Below are 15861 nucleotides of genomic sequence, written 5' to 3'. Positions count from 1 at the left end.
GCTTTATAGCTTCTGGGTTCATCTGAGGTCACAGGAAGAGACCAAGTGCGGGAGGGGAAGAACTCTTATAATTTAATAAAGTTGATTTTAGAGGGTTTATGAATAGATTTATTGTTGTAATATGTACTGATTACACCACAGAGTTTATGTTGCCAGTAAAGAGGAGTAGTAGAGGTTTGAATATAATCATGTTCATCTTACCTACCTACTGAATGGAATAGTCCAGAGGAGAAATTGTTTGGTTAAGTGGACTATTTAAGCAGAACTCAGGTGTTTCAAGAAAAAGATTCAGGTCAGTGTAGCTGTGTGCAGTTTGACCTTAATTTCCGTTGATTTAAGTTCAGTTTTGTTTATTTGAACTGAGTTAATTATAGAGTTGAGTTTCTTATTTGTTTCTTTGTAAATATTGTTTGGGTCACAAAATGGTGAATAAATCACTTGCTACACTGGACAGCATCAGTCTCCTGCACTTCTTTGACCGCTTAAGTCAAGTCCTACCACAGGCATAAAGTCTGTAATTACCTTTTATCGCACACTGTTATGGAATAATAAGAAAGAAGAAAAAATTACAATTAACCTCCTAGGACCTGGCGTCCACATATGTGGACATCACATTTTGGGTTAATTAGACCAAAATACTAAATCTTGCTCTACAAGGGCCTGATATCCACTTACAAGGACATTATACTGCAACTGTTCTATCACAATTTTAAATGAATATCCTCATATGTGGCTCTCATTTTTCTTAGAAACAAAAATTGGGTAAAAAATATAATCTGGTAATTCTTTGTTTTTACATTCATCAGGTCCCAAGATGCCCAAATATCAAAGAGAAATTAAAAATGCATGCTGTGGAAGAGTTCGGATTTTAGGAGGTTAAATTATAATGATAATAATAATAATAAAACTTAAAGTGTAGTTTATATTTTAGTTCTCAGACCTTTAAAGAGAAAAATAGCTAAAACAAAAGAAAGCTAGGCTTTACTTTTACTTTGTATTGTGGTGAAAAGATTTAAAATTCAACAAAAAAAACCATGAAGGGACACGTCCTACAGTCAGTTTTACAGATTTTACACAGAAAGAATCAATCTACTGTTTACTTTGTATTTTGCTTTAGAAAACATGACGAGAAACAAAATACGAAATCATGTTTCTTAAATATGTGTAATGTATATGTTTTGCAGATTTGCAGTACCATTCACTAGAAAAAAAAACCCCTGCATGGTTAAAATCTCAAACTCTTAATATTTACTAAAGCCACTTGTGGCTCTTAATATTAAGTACAAAGATTTTTTCAATTACTATGTGACATACATGTTTGTACAGTTTGAATCTGTCATAGGCTCGAGGTAATTTCCACAAAGCAAAAGGCATGTCCAACGTATTTATTCTGTTTATAATCTGTGAAAGGCTGCGATCAGAAATGGAAGTATTTAAAACTATAATAGTGTAAACTTCTGCTCGTTTATTACTTTTGTATTTGTGGAAGAAATCAAAAATGTCTCTATATCTGGAACTCAAGGACGTCTAGCATCATTTTGTGTCTGATATAAACGCATACAGAAATAAAACAAACATGGCTTCTCCTGCTAAGATACAGAGCCAAGATTAAACAGTTAACAAGGTACATTTTCCCTCTTACCCACAGAGATAGTATAATACAAGTGTGAACTCAAATACATACAGTGCATTACCCCCAAAGAAACAGCGCCATCCAGTGGCATGTCCCATAATATCGACCTTCCACCTGGCTACATTAACATTACAATGAAGATTAACTGAATAAAAATATAATGGTATTTTTTCTAGAGCTAGATCTCTGTTTGCTACCAATCTTACCAAGTTCCACTCTTTAAGTGCACCTCATTGTTTCTTCTTGTGTTTCTTAATGAATGTATGAATGAATTAGAAACTACAACCTAAAAGTAGCATAACTGTGTGTAAATACAGTACACAACCTCACAAAAACAAAATTAAAATAAAGAGACTCGAAAAATAGTAATTCTAATCTATTTCTTTCATACTTTTAAAAATCAATAACTACTTTTTTTAAAAACATCAGGCACTTGTTTTACACAAGACAGTATAAATCATACACCATGTCTAAAATCCATTTAGCTGGTTCAGTCTCAGGGTCTTGGTCGTGGCTCCATGAAGGCACAAATCTAACTTCAAGTTGGTGCATTATTAGTGCTGGTAAAATGTAGGGCTGTGTGAGGAACAGCAACTACGTGCAAACATGTGGATCACCACAGCAGATCAGTGTCTTCTGTCGTGATGCCTTAAGAACTAACAGAGCAGCAGGAGGCACACTTGCTCTACTTGCAGTTATTATTTTATTTTTTATGGCTGCTGACAACTTTGACTTCACTGGTTTGAGACTCTTGAACGGGGACACCCAGGGACTCCTCCGTGCTTTTAGATGGCATAATCAAAACTGTGCTAATATCCTCGCTGTCTTCTCTTTGAAACATTTCCTTTAATGGTGTCTCTAAATTCCAGCCTTGGTTTTTTGCAAATGTGTAAATACTCCCAAAGAGACCAGGAAACAATGCCAGAACATCAATTTGGGCTGCTTCCTTGGGACTGTGAACAAGGAAGGTTTTATTACTGGTTGGTTGGTTGGTTGGTTGGTTGGTTGGTTGATAGATAGATAGATAGATAGATAGATAGATAGATAGATAGATAGATAGATAGATAGATAGATAGATAGATAGATAGACAGATAGACAGATAGAGTCACTTGTAAATTAGTTTAACTCACTAATGCTCATGGAGATTGCGTATAAAGCGCAGTAATCCCAACGTGTTTTCAGTGTAGGGCTTTTTACCTTCCAATTTCTGAACATGCTCTTGTGGAAACTGCAACAAAAACATTGGTTATGAAGCTGATTTTAGGAATCTAGACATTTGATATTTGATGTTACAGTCACCTTATTCTTCCACTGCTTAAAGGATCCGTCCACGGCACATTTTTCTACAGAATCAATCAGCTCCTGTTCAGCCTTTCTATAGTTTGCGACGTCGTCTCTGTTACCGATCTTTCTCAAGTATTCAGTTTTCCTGGAAAGGAAATTATTAAAAACAAATACAAAAAATAATAATAAATAAATACAAAAAAACTGCATTGAGCATATAAAATTTTAAGGAGAAGTATGTAATAAAAGGATTTAGCATTAGCAGAACATTTTAGCATTAATGCTTAACTAGGTTGATCAGTTTGTTCTAACATGAACATCTGTATCCCTCTTTGACAGGCAGAAATCAAGAATTTAAAAATATGTTTTTTATTAATTGTCAATAATTCCCTCACTTTTCAGAAGTCCAGAAGAAGGGATGGTTTAAGCATTCTTCTACTTTGGGTCTGTACTTTGGCTCTTTGTTGATCATCCACTCGATGAGATCCTTTGCCACCACATCTTGAATGTGATCCAAACTGTACTTCCCATAGTAAATGTTGGACTCGCATTCAAAGGATTTGCCAAATGGATGGTGGCCTCCAGAGAGGATATAATAAACCAGCATGCCTGCCACCTTAATAACAACACATATTATCAGTTTCGGTATGATTACCAAGCCATTTTTCAGTTAATCAAGTTTGTGTTCAGACTTTACCTGGATGTCTGTGCTTGACTTGTATGATATCACAGATTCTTCTGCTAAAGTCTCTCGGGCCATCCAGCATTTGGTTCCTGCACTGCGTGTACGTAAAGTTGTTTGGCCTTTGAGTAAGCGTCTGCTTATGCCAAAATCAGCTAATCTTGCCCTCCCAGTAACATCTGCAGAAAGAATTATGTGAAATAAAATCACATCTGGTAATCATAAATTAAAATGTTTTTGTCTTGAATTTCAAACATGTCTCACCAATCAAAACGTTCTGGGGTTTGAGATCTCGGTGGAGAATTTTAGGATTTTGACAGTGAAGCACCTTTAAACTTTCAAGAACTTGTTTGACAAGTTTCTTTAACATCACTGGGTCATGGTCATCATTCTTGATATATTCTTCCAGGGTGTATTCACAAAGTTGCAGACAAAGATATCCAAAGTTCTCGTCCTCTGCAGCATCAACATATCGTACGATATAAGGATGATCGAGTTCTGGATGTCGTAGAATTACTTCTTCGTTCTTCAGCTCGTCATAGTTGCTTTTAGACATTCTCTTAATGGCAACTTCTGTGCCGTCCTCTCTCAGCCCCAAGAAGACTTCAGTACCATCACTTCCCTTTGCTATTCTGAATTCTGCATCATTCACATAAATAATGCTTCTGATTCTGGATATTGTACTGTCATCTGAGCCAGCAAGCATCTCCAGTTTGTCCTTCCACCTGTTGCTGACTGAAAGCCAGTTTCGTTTTTCAGATTTTTCAATGGTGCTGTAGTCAAAAGGCTTCACATTTGAAGTTGATTCTACAACAGGAACTTTTGTTGTTGGATCAGTTGCTGCAGTGGAAACTTCAGCATTTGGGTCTTCTTGCTTTTGTGTCTTTTCCTTCTTTTTCTTTTTCCTTTTCTTTTTCTTCTTGGCCACAGACGATGCTGCATTTCCCTCACATTCTGAGTTTGGTTTGCTCAGATATTCTTTCAGACTTCTCAGCACCTCTTTCAGCTTTTCATTCATTTTCATATCAGCTGATGTCAGTATGTCCTCGGGCACTGAAGTTACACCCACTGATGTAAAAATGTTAGCTGCCTGTTCGATTAACCGTAGGTTTGCCAATATACCGTATGTATAGACCCTGATCTTAGTCGGGCGCTTCTCATTTACAAAAGGGGCGACTGTTCTGCATAACTTCTCAAAAAAGTCTAAGTCCCAGTCCTGTGTGCCTTTTGTTTTCTGTGTTATTACATACAGTGTTTGCAGCACTGATTCACGAACACCACTGTCTTGTGAGTCAAGCTGTTTCAGTAGTTGTGGAATTATAGCTACTGCATGCTCATTTGTTATGTCATCCATTGTGCAGAAAACTGCATTTAAACTTTTAACTGCCAGCTTTACATGTGTCTTAGGGATGTTTGGAAAACGACTGGCTGCACCTGCAATGTAAGTATTCACATTTCCAGTTTCCTTTAGCCATTTAATACACGCCTGGCAGTATTTATCTGCATCTCGCCCTGTAACAGTAAAGAGAAGTTCAATCATGGTTATATGGTTCTGAGGATTTTCCAACAGCATCTGACTGTTAACATTTCTGAACACTTCTTCAGGTGTTTTTTCAGGAATAGCAATTGTAGCATCCAAAAAATATTTGATTTTGGAGCAGAGTTCATTTCCTTTGGATGCAATTTTATGAATCATCTCAGATAATCTTCTGTTTTGAATTGAATGCTCAGGATGAGTTATAGGTAAGAGTGCTACCAATGCACCAGCAGAGAGGAGCATGTTTACGACATCTTCTCTGTCATTGTTGGCAGCAGTAAGTAGTGGCATGAAACTAGAGCATCCATTTGGATCAGCTTTTGCTTCTAGAAGTTTCTCCACAAAAAAAAGTGGAGCTTTGGAAAGTGAGACATAATCCAAAGGTGTCCAGCCACACTGAGAAGGTATATTTGGGTCTGCACCCTTTTTCAAAAGATAAGTACATAAATATCTGTTGTGTTTTACAACAGCAGCAATCAACGGCGTTATGCATTGACTCCACTCTCTAGAAGGGTAAAGTCCATTAATGTCATTGTGCCTCAGTAACTTCTTGAGCTTTTTGCTGTTATTTTTAAATATATACCGTACTACAGGATGTGTGTCTGTTGGTTGGGGGAATGTCACTTGAAACTGAAAATTCATTTCTTTGCTTGCCTGTGGAAGAGAGAAAGATTTAATATTAGCAAAGAGATACTGAATTTGGTCCTGCTTTAAACTTACGAAAAGCATCTCGGTTTGTTTTATTTTAACAGCAGTTTGTGAAATGGTGTCAAAAACCTAAACAAAAGTCTGTGAAAACATATCAACTTGGAATAGACAGCAACAGATTTGGACACAAATAATGAACGTAATATTATCCATCCATCTTCTTCTGCTTATACGGGCTGGATCGTGAGGGCAGCAGCCCACGTAATGTTATATTACAATATAATATAGTGCATTTGTATTTGGATACAATTTACACTTGTTCTTAATCTCATCCTAAGATACTAAAGCATATTCTTAATAAAGATATCTTAGACAAAGGTTGCCATGCCACTTCCTTGTTGAACAAGGCAAACAAACATAACCCAACCCAAGGATTTCAAATGGGATCAAATTACAACCCAACACTCACTGTGGGATCAGTGCTTTCGTTAAGCAAGCAGAGATTATTTTACAATACTGTTATATATATATAAGAAACTCTTGTTATGGGCACCGGTACAGCCGACCTGACTGAGCATGTGACCCACATGCTATTGCCCGGAAACAAATCCTCCCCTAGGCCTTTTACTGCATGTCTGCCCCCTGCTTTCTCTCTCCCAGTTTTTTGTCTTTTCTCAATAAAGGCTAAAAAAATACCTTCCCCTAAAAAACAACTATCAGAGGATTGTAAGGAAATGAACTTACAGTGTCGACGTAAAGTAGGGCTGTTACATTTAGGTCAAGATCTCAGGTATCTTCTGGCTCCTCCCATTTGTACAACACATACAGCAAACCTGTTAGACTGGGAGTGGGAGGGGTTGAGTGCATGTCAGGATTTGTAGGCTAATTATTATAGGTTTGTTAAGGTGTTTCCATAAGAACAGATATTTCTGAGTAAGTATGTGACACACTTAGCATAAGGAAAATAGAATAATTTTAAGTTATTTTAGTAATTATAGTTACTTTTGCTGAGACACCAGGAGATGCCGGACTAGAGCAGCGCAGATACTGAAGGACTCGTCCCATCCTGGCCACAAACTGTTCCAACTTCTGCAATCCGGTAGAAGGTTCCGCATCATCCGGGCAAGGACAGAGAGATTCAAGAGGAGCACCTGTCCCCAAGCCATCCGGGCCCTAAACACCCAATTCCTTTAATTTTAAATATGTTTATATTGTCTATTCTGTAACATAGTCAGATTGTCTATTCTTATTAAATTCACTTAATGTACAGAATTCACCTGCTTGCTGCATACATTTGGTCACATCAAGTGCAGCTGAGATGATTTTGAAGTGAAGCTGATTATGCTTAGATTTATTCACTGAATACCCTTCATACTGTTTAGTATAAACACAACATAAACAGTGTGCTGTCAGTGTAGATGATGGAAGTCAGCCAGGACAACTCATAAAACACCTGCTTACATCTTGTTAAATTCAGGTGTGTAAATCCACAAAGAGCAGTAAACCTCAAAGCACCAGCAGCCCAGATCAGCTGATCACAGCCTGTATACAAAGAAAATCTACTGGAGCTCTGAATAGGAATTGCAATTCTTTTTCCATTGTTGAGCCACTACGACCGATTTTCCCCCACCTGCTGAATCCCACTTTAACCCGTTCATTACTCCTTTTCTGTTTAGAGGCAAAGTCGCTCTCTACAATGTAGAGATATTTTAAAATTGTCTTCTTTTTCTCTGCTCATGTTCTACCAAACTGATTCAAGCTGATTATATTTATGAGAATTAAAATTTAAGCAAGTAAAGTTAATTTTCTTATGTATTAATGTTACTTTAATAATACATTAATATAGAACAAGGTTCAATTAGCTTTGCACAAAAATAGCTGGTAGAAAAATCCTCCAAAGAGCTACTTTTACAGGAGTGGTTTTACCTCTAATATCTGTACTTCTGATTAAGTACAGAATGTCTTTCATTTTGCCATCTCACACTCTTTCATGTTTAAATCCATCTTTAATGGGACCACAGAGGAAATATTTGCTGGAGCACACCTCATGTCTCCCAGAATCCTTACTTTGTCAATGTGAATGTTAAACAATCAAATACTATGAAAATGGCCACAACTTGTATATTTAACACAGATATAAAGCTTCTCCCACAGGAGTAAGGCTGTGTACATCTTTGCTTTTGTAAATTTGATTTAAGTTCACCTCTTTGCAACAGTCAAAACTGGCACAAGGCAGACACTGAGAGGGGAAGCAGGTTCACAAGTTTTATTGCACAAGAGAGCCAAACCTTTGAGCTTTTGGCTCAAAGGTTTGAGCCAAAAGTTGACAGGTGAGGATCCACCAGTGAGTTTTTTCCCCACAGAGAATGATTGTTTTCTTTGGTAAACAAACAAACAAACAAACAAACAAACAAACAAACAAACAAACAAACAAACAAACAAACAAACAAACAGTGGTGGTGCTGCAGTTGAAATGAAGTAATAACAGAAATTCAGTTTGAAATTATACTTGCATATGTACAAAAATATTTATTTATGTAAAAGGTGAATTGAAACTGGTAATAGCAGGTGGTTAGTTTGTAATATTACTCATTACTCCGACCTTATTTCACTGCTTTGTTAGTCAAGTTTGTGTCCCAGTGCCAGGTGGGTCACAATAATATTTCCAAATGTGTGGCACCTGCAGGTTGTTTTGCTTTCACTCTTGTGTCCAGTTCATCCTAAACCAGCTGGATGGGTTCAAGTCTGGAGACTGTGCTCGCTACTCCATGTTTTCAAGCTTACCATCCTGTTCTTTGCTCCTCAGGTAGTTTTGTCTTGCTGTAGGATGAAACCTGACCAACTAGGCACATACCAGAGGGTATTGGTGCTGCAGAATGCTGTGGTAGCCATTTTGGTTCAGGGTGTCTCTCACTCTGTACAAGTCACCGACCCTGGATTCAGCAAAACAGCCCCAGACCATCACACTTCCTCCTCTATGTTTCACAGTTGATGCCACACACTGTGAAACCATCCTATCACCTATTTGACGGCATACAAAGATCCTGTATGATGAACTGGACTATAATCCCACCCCTACCTCGAAACCACCGATCCTTTCTACTACACTGTTTCACTGCCCTATACATGTCCTGCACCACTCTCAATTACTCTCATGTTTTTTCCCTTTCCTGATTTTGTATTTGTTTTGTATGTTTGTCCACCTGTGAAAAAAGCAAGCATACAGCACCTGGAACACAATAATTCTTGTGAGTGTGAGAGAGAGAATGAGAGAGAGTGTCAACTGTGAGTGTGTGTTTGCCACAAAATGTACTTGAAAATGAGGCTGGGAAGCCGCAATAATGCCCCCCACGAGCAAGAGACAGACAGAGATGTAGTCAGGATAACCGAGCCATTTGCAGCTGCACAAGAGTACCGAAGGCCTGAAGCCACACATCTCGGCGATATCTGCGCACTCATCCCTCCAGGAGCAGGAGGGAGGTCCTTAAAGGGGCCCACATGAACAAGGGGTGGGAAGCCCTGAGACAATGGGCAGCCAACTCGGTGTAAGCCGAGATGAAGGTCAGCACCCCTGGAAGAGCCCCACCCCGACAGGAAAGAGGTCCAATTATGGACACACTGCACCCCAGTCTGAGATATGCTGCAATACATTTTGGGTACAAGGACTGTACTCAAAAAGGACTGAAAAGCAAAACTTTGAAAGAGCTTCAGAAAGCCTCGAGGAAAAGCAGTGATTGTTTAATCAAATGTAATAATACACATTGACCAAAATGTCCCAAAGTAAAGCGATCTCTCTGCTTTCTTATCAAACAGCTTGTGCCATAAAGCTTTGCAGCCAACCTTTACTTTGCCGCCATCTTGTGGCAGCAGCTGGCTACTGTTATTTGCACATGCACATTGTGTTTTTCTGTTCAATCATATTTTAAAACAAACTCCTTGAACTGATTAGTGGATTGAAGTACTATATGAAATACACACCAGTACAAATACACACACCAGTGGATTCAAAAAAAGTGTTTTGTGAGTAAATAAATACTGCATGAATATAAAGAGTTATATTCATATATATTTTGTACAGAGTCTTCCAGCCCATGCATGTAACGTTGCTGAACTGCAAAGCTCCTTCAGTGACAGACTGCTGCATCCTAAATGCCTGAAGGACTGTGTCCACAGGTCCGTCCTCCCTGCAGCTGTCAGAATTAAAATCAAAAGTAATCCTTACAAACATAGTGGTTTACATCAGCGCTGTAATTTGCACTAATCAACCAAACAACCACAACTGTTATAACTTGCACACTATTGTTCTCAATTTATATCTATCTATCTATCTATCTATCTATCTATCTATCTATCTATCTATCTATCTATCTATCTATCTATCTATATATCTATCTATATATATATATATATTAGGGGTGCAACGATACACAAAATTCACGGTTCGGTTCGGTTCGATACTTTGGTGTCACGGTTCGATATTTTTTCGATACAATGTTCATGCCTTTTTAATTTGTCATTTATTAAAATTATAAATATATATTTTAACTCAAAAGTACAGTTTTTAAATTTAACCCTAACCCTTGTGCGTGTTTTTTATTTTGACAGCGAATGCGCACCTGCGGACCACTTATGTGCAGCCCTGGTTATTTAGCTCGTCATATTGCAGCCACAGAAATTCTTTTGTCCATGAAACCATAAAGCTGCACTTTCTTTTTGCCTTATAGTCTGATTTGTCATAACTTCTCCGTTTTGTGGTAAGCTTTTCTTTGGCTGTCACTTCTTCACCCTGACCTGTCTTATTTGGCTCAGCAGAACTAAAATATATATACTGCTGCTTTTACACACGGACTCACATAAGCTCAGCGATTCTCTGCGCGATCAACCTCTCACATGTGTAAGCTGCGGGAGATTTCACTTGTCATGTTTGCATAGTAAGCTAACGATTAATAAGACGATGTCAGAGGAATTGGTGCACAAATTATCGTCACTCACCAATCAGTGCTGTCGCTCTCTATACACAGTTCGCACGATTGCAAAGTGAAAGCAAAAAAACAAGCGCAAATTCAAACGCGATTTCAATATGTCACATATTGACAGTGGCTCACCGATGCCAATGACATAATTACCCAGCTACATTTCTGAAAGAATGCAAAAGCATTGACATATATTTTTCCTTCCTACAATAGCCCGACGGGCAGGGAAGAGATAGATTTTGGTAGCCTGACTGAAAAAAATCGCTAGCCCCGGGACGTCGGGCTAGCGATATTGCGAGCCCTGTATCTGATTGAGGAATCACTCATCTTTGGAAAAGAGAGTTTATTACAGAGAAATGTCTCTTTCCAAAATAAAAGCTATACTATCCGCTTCTTCTGGGCTATATTCTCAGCAGCATATTAATCCTGTCTAAATGACTCGGGTAACGTTTGTAGCATGCATGCTTGCTTGTTTTTGTCTGCTTCCACTTGTCTTTGCACTAGGATGATGTCGGCGTAAATGTGCAGTCATATTCGTTGTGTTCCCACTAGTGCTTTCAGGTTAATCTCGTTGAAATGACCTTAACGCCACAACACGGCAAATCTCCGTTAACGAGCTACCACCGATCGCCCCGTGCATGGGGCTAGACGGCCAACACGTTAACGAGCTAACTGCGCTAACACACTAGTTCCCACCCATGTAATTGAGCATTGCGTGGCACATCCAACATACTGTTTTACTTTAGTCCATGACGCGCTTACCTTCAGGGTCATACGTCACATGAAAACCAAAATAATTCCAAACGCCAGATCTGAATGAGGGTGGGGGAGGTCCATGTTGCAAGGAGAGCTTAACTTCTGTCTCGCTAGCTTGCCCTGCGCTCTTCCTTCTGACGATGCTGTCTGTGTTGAGCGCTCAGTGGATCTGCGCTCGACAGTGCAGCCTAGGCGGAGTAGTCGAACGCAGATTCACTGAGCGCTCAACACAGACAGCATCGTCAGAAGGAAAGTTGATAAAATAAATTACAAATGTTGTATTGTTCGATACATATGCGTACCAAACCGAAAGCACTGTATCGAACGGTTCAATATCGATACGAATATCGTTGCACCCCTAATATATATATATATGAAGACCTGTACTTTAATCTTAATAACTGTACAGCACTCTGTTTTTATAACTATTGTCCATGATGTAAGTGTTTCCTTCAAACATGTTTCAGTGCTTTTTGTATATGTGCTTTTCTTCTGCTGCTGTTACAACCAATTTCCCCTTTGTGGGACAAGTAAAGGATTATTCTATTCTATTCATATATATTTATATAGAGAAATAGCATAGTTTCATTTACCGGGGTGTCAGACTTCTTTTTTTTCCTTCTTCTCTACACTTAAGACAAGAAACTAATTTTTAATTTTTCTGCCTTATTTTCTACCTTATTTTTTTCAACATCAAATATCAGCTTGGTGAGTGAACTCAGTTTGCCTCAATTAAGTATGAGCATGTTCACCTAAAAGTGTTGGCAATGGCAACATCTGATTCACAGTTACATTGGTCAGTGCACCAAAAACTGAGTGGATGATTTTACATATGGACAGTGAACTATACAACTACAAAGCCATGAACGCTTCACACACATGAGTCAGGATGCAAGTAAAGCTGCTGCTGCAAACAAATCAGTGAGAGAGAAAAAACGGTACTCTAGTTTAGTGTTAAAAAATGCTCACAGACAGCTGCATGCTTGAGCTAAATAGGCTATAGTAGCTCTGTTTCACTTCCTCTGATGTGTTCTCATGCAGTTCCTGCTCTGAAAATTAAAAATGTCCATGTCTCTGTGTAACTGCTTAGAAGTGATCATAGATTTAATTCAGCTTTGCCATTTTCCATCCAGTGACTTTTTTTTATCAATAAACAATACAATAAAATTATATATAAACATTACTGTGTGTGTTTTTCTTGAAAAATAATGCATGAAAAATATTTCATAAATTACTTTATCTGTATAGATATTTTATATTATATAGCTAGCAGACCCCATCAATGAAGAGCCCACTGGTGTCAAAACAACGTTGAGGTCATGCGTGTATTAATGAACGTCCAGGTGTATGAAAGCTAAGAGACCGAGGCTCGTTTCCATATGGACACCGGGAAACATCTATAAAACCGGTCAGTGTCTGCAGCTGTTTACGGTCTCTCCCCCTCACTTACCTCGCTGACTAGCCCCTGCCAGTCACTCTCACTTTTAGCACTTTTTGGAGAAAAATGAGCAAAACGCTTAAATAATATAAATTACAGGGAGTGCAGAATTATTAGGCAAGTTGTATTTTTGAGGAATAATTTTATTATTGAACAACAACCATGTTCTCAATGAACCCAAAAAACTCATTAATATCAAAGCTGAATGTTTTTGGAAGTAGTTTTTAGTTTGTTTTTAGTTTTAGCTATTTTAGGGGGATATCTGTGTGTGCAGGTGACTATTACTGTGCATAATTATTAGGCAACTTAACAAAAAACAAATATATACCCATTTCAATTATTTATTTTTACCAGTGAAACCAATATAACATCTCCACATTCACAAATATACATTTCTGACATTCAAAAACAAAACAAAAACAAATCAGCGACCAATATAGCCACCTTTCTTTGCAAGGACACTCAGAAGCCTGCCATCCATGGATTCTGTCAGTGTTTTGATCTGTTCACCATCAACATTGCGTGCAGCAGCAACCACAGCCTCCCAGACACTGTTCAGAGAGGTGTACTGTTTTCCCTCCTTGTAAATCTCACATTTGATGATGGACCACAGGTTCTCAATGGGGTTCAGATCAGGTGAACAAGGTGGCCATGTCATTAGTTTTTCTTCTTTTATACCCTTTCTTGCCAGCCACGCTGTGGAGTACTTGGACGCGTGTGATGGAGCATTGTCCTGCATGAAAATCATGTTTTTCTTGAAGGATGCAGACTTCTTCCTGTACCACTGCTTGAAGAAGGTGTCTTCCAGAAACTGGCAGTAGGACTGGGAGTTGAGCTTGACTCCATCCTCAACCCGAAAAGGCCCCACAAGCTCATCTTTGATGATACCAGCCCAAACCAGTACTCCACCTCCACCTTGCTGGCGTCTGAGTCGGACTGGAGCTCTCTGCCCTTTACCAATCCAGCCACGGGCCCGTCCATCTGGCCCATCAAGACTCACTCTCATTTCATCAGTCCATAAAACCTTAGAAAAATCAGTCTTGAGATACAGTGGGGCAAAAAAGTATTTAGTCAGCCACCGATTGTGCAAGTTCCCCCACTTAAAATGATGACAGAGGTCAGTAATTTGCACCAGAGGTACACTTCAACTGTGAGAGACAGAATGTGAAAAAAAAATCCATGAATCCACATGGTAGGATTTGTAAAGAATTTATTCGTAAATCAGGGTGGAAAATAAGTATTTGGTCAATAACAAAAATACAACTCAATACTTTGTAACATAACCTTTGTTGGCAATAACAGAGGTCAAACGTTTACTATAGGTCTTTACCAGGTTTGCACACACAGTAGCTGGTATTTTGGCCCATTCCTCCATGCAGATCTTCTCGAGAGCAGTGATGTTTTGGGGCTGTCGCCGAGCAACACGGACTTTCAACTCCCGCCACAGATTTTCTATGGGGTTGAGGTCTGGAGACTGGCTAGGCCACTCCAGGACTTTTAAATGCTTCTTACGGAGCCACTCCTTTGTTGCCCGGGCGGTGTGTTTTGGATCATTGTCATGTTGGAAGACCCAGCCTCGTTTCATCTTCAAAGTTCTCACTGATGGAAGGAGGTTTTGGCTCAAAATCTCACGATACATGGCCCCATTCATTCTGTCCTTAACACGGATCAGTCGTCCTGTCCCCTTGGCAGAAAAACAGCCCCATAGCATGATGTTTCCACCCCCATGCTTCACAGTAGGTATGGTGTTCTTGGGATGCAACTCAGTATTCTTCTTCCTCCAAACACGACGAGTTGAGTTTATACCAAAAAGTTCTACTTTGGTTTCATCTGACCACATGACATTCTCCCAATCCTCTGCTGTATCATCCATGTGCTCTCTGGCAAACTTCAGACGGGCCTGGACATGCACTGGCTTCAGCAGCGGAACACGTCTGGCACTGCGGGATTTGATTCCCTGCCGTTGTAGTGTGTTACTGATGGTGACCTTTGTTACTTTGGTCCCAGCTCTCTGCAGGTCATTCACCAGGTCCCCCCGTGTGGTTCTGGGATCTTTGCTCACCGTTCTCATGATCATTTTGACCCCACGGGATGAGATCTTGCGTGGAGCCCCAGATCGAGGGAGATTATCAGTGGTCTTGTATGTCTTCCATTTTCTGATGATTGCTCCCACAGTTGATTTTTTCACACCAAGCTGCTTGCCTATTGTAGATTCACTCTTCCCAGTCTGGTGCAGGTCTACAATACTTTTCCTGGTGTCCTTCGAAAGCTCTTTGGTCTTGGCCATGGCGGAGTTTGGAGTCTGACTGTTTGAGGCTGTGGACAGGTGTCTTTTATACAGATGATGAGTTCAAACAGGTGCCATTCATACAGGTAACGAGTGGGGGACAGAAAAGCTTCTTGCAGAAGACGTTACAGGTCTGTGAGAGCCAGAGATTTTCCTTGTTTGAGGTGACCAAATATTTATTTTCCACCCTAATTTACGAATAAAGTCTTTACAAATCCTACCATGTGAATTTATGGATTTTTTTTTTTACATTCTGTCTCTCACAGTTGAAGTGTACCTCTGGTGCAAATTACTGACCTCTGTCATCATTTTAAGTGGGGGAACTTGCACAATCGGTGGCTGACTAAATACTTTTTTGCCCCACTGTATTTCTTGGCCCAGTCTTGACGTTTCAGCTTGTGTGTCTTGTTCAGTGGTGGTCGTCTTTCAGCCTTTCTTACCTTGGCCATGTCTCTGAGTATTGCACACCTTGTGCTTTTGGGCACTCCAGTGATGTTGCAGCTCTGAAATATGACCAAACTGGTGGCAAGTGGCATCTTGGCAGCTGCACGCTTGACTTTTCTCAGTTCATGGGCAGTTATTTTGCGCCTTGGTTTTTCCACACGCTTCTTGCGACCCTGTT

The 15861-nt window shown here is 39.4% G+C and overlaps 1 protein-coding gene across 1 annotated transcript; it reads right to left on the bottom strand.

Moving 5' to 3' along the window:
* Positions 1-1170: 1170 nt before the first annotated feature.
* On the bottom strand, positions 1171-5214 carry LOC113018636 (serine/threonine-protein kinase/endoribonuclease IRE1-like). Its single transcript, XM_026161827.1, has 6 exons — positions 3865-5214; positions 3616-3779; positions 3314-3534; positions 2934-3063; positions 2765-2862; positions 1171-2586 (listed from the first exon to the last, which is right to left on the bottom strand). Exons 1-6 carry the CDS (start codon positions 5171-5173, stop codon positions 2337-2339), a joined length of 2172 nt encoding a protein of 723 aa, XP_026017612.1. The 5' UTR covers positions 5174-5214; the 3' UTR covers positions 1171-2336.
* Positions 5215-15861: the final 10647 nt, after the last annotated feature.

The sequence above is a fragment of the Astatotilapia calliptera genome, chromosome 3 (genome assembly GCF_900246225.1).
Source record: "Astatotilapia calliptera chromosome 3, fAstCal1.2, whole genome shotgun sequence".
NCBI classification, from domain to species: Eukaryota; Metazoa; Chordata; class Actinopteri; order Cichliformes; family Cichlidae; genus Astatotilapia; species Astatotilapia calliptera.
Note: the sequence above shows the minus strand (reverse complement) of the source record. Positions and strands in the feature narration are given on the sequence as shown.

What these genes read in the sequence shown, in the direction of transcription:
- LOC113018636 (XM_026161827.1), bottom strand. Translation starts at nt 5,173, where the DNA reads ATGCTGTTGGAAAATCCTCAGAACCATATAACCATGATTGAACTTCTC. An exon ending in ACCCCAGAACGTTTTGATTG is followed by an intron (nt 3,780 to 3,864) that starts GTGAGACATGTT and finishes TTCTTTCTGCAG; the next exon opens with ATGTTACTGGGAGGGCAAGA. An exon ending in AGTCAAGCACAGACATCCAG is followed by an intron (nt 3,535 to 3,615) that starts GTAAAGTCTGAA and finishes GTTGTTATTAAG; the next exon opens with GTGGCAGGCATGCTGGTTTA.